This window comes from Triticum aestivum, unplaced genomic scaffold, assembly GCF_018294505.1.
Source record: "Triticum aestivum cultivar Chinese Spring unplaced genomic scaffold, IWGSC CS RefSeq v2.1 scaffold123692, whole genome shotgun sequence".
In the NCBI taxonomy this organism is placed as follows: domain Eukaryota; kingdom Viridiplantae; phylum Streptophyta; class Magnoliopsida; order Poales; family Poaceae; genus Triticum; species Triticum aestivum.
The window spans coordinates 2,490-8,274 of record NW_025230747.1 but is presented as its reverse complement, the minus strand read 5'-3'; the positions used below and the strand labels follow the sequence as shown (position 1 = coordinate 8,274).

The 5,785-nt window shown below is 43.3% G+C and overlaps 1 protein-coding gene across 1 annotated transcript; it reads right to left on the bottom strand.

Annotated features, from left to right (window-relative positions):
• Window positions 1-2,455: 2,455 nt before the first annotated feature.
• Window positions 2,456-5,529, bottom strand: LOC123175663 (uncharacterized). Its single transcript, XM_044590261.1, has 3 exons — window positions 4,355-5,529; window positions 3,717-3,820; window positions 2,456-2,705 (listed from the first exon to the last, which is right to left on the bottom strand). Exons 1-2 carry the CDS (start codon window positions 5,463-5,465, stop codon window positions 3,762-3,764), a joined length of 1,170 nt encoding a protein of 389 aa, XP_044446196.1. The 5' UTR covers window positions 5,466-5,529; the 3' UTR covers window positions 2,456-2,705; window positions 3,717-3,761.
• Between the last annotated feature and the right edge of the window lie 256 nt (window positions 5,530-5,785).

Sequence of the window (5,785 nt, the reverse complement as noted above, 5' to 3'; positions counted from 1 at the left end):
AATTCACAAAAACAAAAGCATAAATCTGACGCGGAATTCTCCCCACCAGATGTAACACAGAAGCAGTGAAAATATGCACAGGCACAGCATGCAAGCAAGCAAAATCAACCGAAAAGTACTGATTGATACAGCAAACTCATCCAAGCCTTGTCTGAATGTTAACTAAAGCAAAATAATTTGAAATTCATCAGGGAGAACCAGATAAACATTCACCAAGAACAAACGCGGAAAATGGGGCCTAAATAAAAAATGAGGCCTAAATAGAAATCTGATGCAGAATCAAAGAAAACAGTGAAAAGATGAACACATACTAATGAAGGCAAGCAAGATCAATTGAAAGATACTAACTAATCGAAGCAAGCGAACAAGCCACTTCTGCATCTTGGCCGTAACTCTAGATACCTGCAGGGCAATGATGGCATCAGTCAAACCAATCTGTACAACACATTCATGGAAAGCCATTGAAGTCATATCCATAGATTTTGAATGGCTCAAACAGTAAACATTAGCTACACCATCTTGAAAATTGTGCCAAAAGTTCCGATGTGAAATCACCAGAGTTATTAGACAAAACTAACATTAGAAACAGAGAACAAAGGTAATTTGAGGCACACCTTCAACTTGGGAGTTTTTGGCAACATCTGTTCCAATAGAGGCTAAATGATCAATGGGCATATAGTTCATTCTCTGGAGTAGGAAAGCAGAAAAATCTGATTACACAATGACAATGTAAAAAAAATAACAATGAGACATATGCTAAGAAAATATGTAAACAAACTTCCCAACAATAGATATATTCATATGTACAGTTACATTTCAGTAAAAAAAAATTGCAACTTACAGGCAATTTCCATATCTACCAGACTAACCAAAAGAGAAGATTCTACTGTGTGAGATTCGTTCACCCCATCCCCATGTCAAGATGAGCAAAACAACATGTCCCTGTGTCATACATAGTTTTTTAACGACAACGACAATCACACACCCAAGACCCAACACACTGAAGAACACACTCCCATGGATACATCATCTGTATATTTAACTCATCAAATAATTCAAATTCAAACATTAGCCGCTAACACACCAAAGCCTTCACCATGTCTCAAAAATTAAAAACTATCCCGGTGGCATTGCTACTGAATAGATGTAAATTTTGTTAAAGAAAAAGAGAATTGTGCAAATTCAATTCACAGGAGGTGTCTTTCCAGGCAGATACTTTACATCTCCAGGAACTTAATATAGCAATCTGTCCCTTACTACTGCTAAACAGCATTGTATGAAAACTGCATTCGGTTTTCTTTCTACATCAGCACAGGCCTCTTCACAAAGAAAATAGAAAGATGAGTAGCATGCGCTTGTCTAATCGGTTTAAGATCCAAGGTTATTTTCAGGTGCTCCACTAGGGGCTCGTAATTGGCAGTGGGCACCATCTTGTTCAGGAAACCGATAACATGGCAAAACTGGCTACAAAACAACCAAACCTGAAATTGTGGATCATTTGATGTGCTAGAAAATACTGAAATACTTTGTTGTGTTACACTAAATATTAACCAGGTCAAATGTTGATATTGCCCTTGGAACTCCAATATGTAAGAGGCCACACACTCTGACTGAGTAAGAGAGCCACCAGTCACCTGAAAACTCCCACAGCAGTTCCCTTCCTCTTCTCTTGTCATAGCTTGTCCAAGGAAAGGAGAGGAGATGGAAGTGAAGAAGAGGGCGGCCACTGTTGCCGCGCTGTGCATCATGCTCCTTATGCGACTGTTACCAGCAGTGCCACGATGGGTGCAGGCACAGCCCCTTGGTGACTCTGCAATGTTGACTGCGCCGGGAACTGCAACGGCGTCGACAAGGAGGACACCCTTGCCGCATGCATCATGGTCTGCAGCACGGACTCCGTCTGTGAACAGTCCACCTTACTTGTATAGTTGAATTGCATTTGCTCTGTTTGTAGATGAATTCTCCTGAATATCGAGGCAATTTGTTCTCTTTTTTCTATTGATAAAAAGAAGAATCACCATCTGGTCTGAGGATCTTGTGCTCGTCTTGGCTATTTTGCAGATGCATAAAGTGTTGCGGATTGTATAGCTGAGTGCAACAAGAGGTGGGGCAATAACTAACGCCAAGTGACCTTCAAAATAAAGAGCTGAACATGTAGATCAAGGGATCATATGATGTTGAACAGCTGTGATAGCCGAAGGAATCAATAAAATGAGTTCCGCGTGTCGGCGCACCACTTGTGTGAAATTTTGCATATCTCAAAGTGGAATGTTTATTTCATACTCCAAGCCTTAGTAATCTTATCCAAGCCTTTCCTGAATCTCAGGGAAAGTAAAAGAACTCAACACTCATTAGTAGAACCAGGTAAAAACAAACACACTAAATGGGGCATCTTACCTAATATAACATGGAACACAATCAAAAGATAACAGTGAAAATATGATAACACACAAAATGAAAGCAAGATCAGCCGAAAGGTACTAATTAATCGTACAAGCTCATTATGTCTTCATGCCCAGTTGGCCAATTGATTACAGAAATTAGATATAAACCAGGTTGATCAAAATAAGCAACTAATTCATACAAGTCCATTTCACAGCTGACTAGTGCATCCTAAATAGAGGGCAAATTTTCCTTGTGGGTTGCAGCAAACAAGCCCCTTGCCCCCTTCTGCATCTCAGACACCAGAACATAACTCTAGATACCTGCAGGGCAATGAGCCAATGACTACATCAATAAAACTAAATTTGCATCATGCATTCATGGAAAAGCCGTTAAAGTTTTATACCATTCAGCTGATTTTGTAGGACTCCAATTGCATATGCAACTAACAGTGAGAGGTGCTGAGACAATATTTAAGCAAACGGTCTAAAACTAGAATAAGTGTCAACAAATCTGCAATACTTAACTGCAAGTAGAACGATAAACAGTGGTACAACATTTCACGAAGGCATGCTCTTCAAAATTTCGTTACAATAATTAGTTCACTAGGTATCACAATGATCCAAAATAAGCAGCAATGTGAAACGGCATTGCGATAAGCTCATACAAATTTAGTATGCTCAGGTATAGTTAGTTGTCAGTCACTGACGCGGAGAAGAACATATAAATCACACTACGACCTGATGGATCCATAACCACAAAAAACTAATCAAAGGCAATGTAGGAAGTGGTAAAATTATAACAAAAAGAAAAAATGAAACAGGATGTATTTCATTCTGCTACCACTTAACATGACACCACTATAATCTATGACCGGGTAGGAAAGAAATTTTGAACAGAAGGGGGAAAGGCATAAAGTCATCAGTCATCTGAGGAGCTAGGGGGAGAAAAATCAGCACTACTAGAGGGGATTCGGGAAGTACCAAGAAGGAGGTAAACTGAAAGCAAGGCAGCTGGATGGAAGGGAGAGGCGAGCGAAGAGCATATCCAGTGGAGGGGCTAAAACATCAGCAAATAAAAGAGAATGTAAGTGGGTGAAGGCATGAGGAAGAGAATGGAGAGCTGCTGAGGAAGGGATGAGGAAGCAGGGCATGGGGAAACACGACGCAGCCTGCCATGAAAGCGTGTTGGGAAGTGGCCAGGTGGGGAACAATTAAGCAAAAGATTGTAGAGAAAAGCTTACAACCCTCTCTTGCAATTTAGTACATGAGGAATGGCAGTAAAAAGGGGAAAAAATACATGGTTTTGACAGAACAGTTCAGAACTTCAGATACCTCAGCATACATTCAGAAGATAAGCTTTCCTGCTCAACCAGTACATCATACTAATACTATCATATCTTGATCAGCTCCACCATGTCCACCACCAATGCTTGTTTCTGCAATTATAAGAAGTCAAACAACCAATAACATTCTAATGGAAAGCTAAATAGATACAACATTAGGAATATATTTATATAACTAACGACTGTAATCTGGAAAAAAAAACTCAGTTCTGATACAGCATTAGGAAGATAAACAAAACCAAACAGCCATCAAATTTAGAGAATATTCACATGTAGTTGTTTTCACCATGACAAAAACCTGCACCACAGCACTACCAATATACAATTCTTGAATATGTCAAAAGGCAAACAATGAAATTTAGTTCAACTGTTACATAACCAGTAACAGATGTGAATCCAGATTATAACCATCAAATAAAGCTACCACGCAAGCATCACAACAGAAGCACTGCAGAACTAATTCGCTATATGTTGCAGAGGTCATCAGGCAGCAAAAGAAACAAGTAATGTGACACTACTTAAAATGGTTATCTTAACACAAAAGGATGTGAACGGCATATTCCATCAACTAATTATCGAAAATCAACATGGATTTGTTATAACCAGAGTTTGAAGACATGGATTTACCTGCAGCATAGACACTTTCTAATGGATAGCAGATAGCACAGTTGTTTTTTTCAGGAAGTTTACTGAACTGCAATGACTCAAGCTGGACCATGAAGACACCGGAAACTGTCCGCAAGAAAGCCACATTATTTTCCTCAGCATACGCTATCCTCTGTATGCGCTTTATCTCCTCTAAATTCAGGGAAAGTAGCTTGTCCAATTTAATAGTTCTTCCCCACACCCATGAAGAAACACCATCACAACCAGCATTCATCTTCCAGAACTGGGCGGTGAAGCCTTCCTTCCAGAGTAAACCCAGCCCGCCACCCTCTGCTCGTGCAAGTGTCATATAGTCCCTATGATGACCATAGGCAAGCATAGACAGTGGCACCTGTATCAAAGCTAGGCTCTGCCTGTTCAAATCAACCTCAAGAATTACAGTTATACCACCGTCAGAGAGCAGCAAGTAAAGGGAATCCCCGACCAACACAGCAGGCATGCCTTGACAACCCACGGCCGTGCGTTGGACCGATGTTGGCATGAGATCACTCCATACACCAGTCTCCGAGGAGTAAATGCAGGCGATCACTTGCTTCTGTTGGTAGCTTACCAATACCACCTGGAAGTGGTGGGCGTCTCCAGCAGCCCGGAGCACCGCCCCGTCCACCTGAGCTGCGTAGATGTCGAACGGCGGTGGCGCGACAAGCCTGTGCTGGTCGCGGGTGACGGGGTCCCACACCAGGAACCGGTTTCCCGATGAGCGGGCGAAGAGCAGGAGTCCATGGCGGCAGCTGAGGATTCTGGCGCGGCTGTCGTAGAGAAGCAAAGAGAAGCGCCCGGCGGGGACACGATCGGGGGCCTCCATGGCAGGCGTGTAGGAGATGCCTGCATAGTCGCTGCGGAAGAAACCGAGGAGCGGAGGGCTGCGGCGGTGGTGTTGGCGGTAGCGGCGGAGGAAGCCGCGGTCGAAGACGAGGCGGCGCCAGCGCTTGCAGACGGCGGAGGCGCGGGGGAGGGAGGACGGCTGCGGCGGGAGGCGGAGGAAGATCTCGGAGAGCAGATCCTCGTCTTCCAGAGGCGGGCGGGAGCGGGGGCGGCGGTGGAGGGCGGCCGCCATGGAGGGGGAGCTCATGGGGGAGGCGGCGGCGGCGGCGGAGGAGTCTAGCTAGGATGGGGTGTGCAGCCGCAATGGGGAAAGTGAAAGTGCAGATGCGCGACTGAAGCCCAAAACTAAGGAGTGCGGCGAATCTGCAACCGGGCTCAGCTGCACCCTCGCTCACCGATGAAATCAAACGAATACAAAAAAAATTCCAAAAATTCCAAATTTTTTTATATGATAGATAATTAGATGCGTGAGGTTCGCTGCAAAAATCAACTCGTTTGGACATTTAAGCAAGTCTGTGCAAAAAAGACAAAACTGGGGTCTCTAAAAATGTTTACTGTTTATGAACT

Bases quoted from the DNA above. Each gene is read 5' to 3' on its own strand.
- LOC123175663 (XM_044590261.1), bottom strand. From the start codon at position 5,465: ATGAGCTCCCCCTCCATGGCGGCCGCCCTCCACCGCCGCCCCCGCTCC. The intron at 3,821-4,354 runs GTAAATCCATGT...TTATAATTGCAG, and splicing joins AGAAAGTGTCTATGCTGCAG to AAACAAGCATTGGTGGTGGA.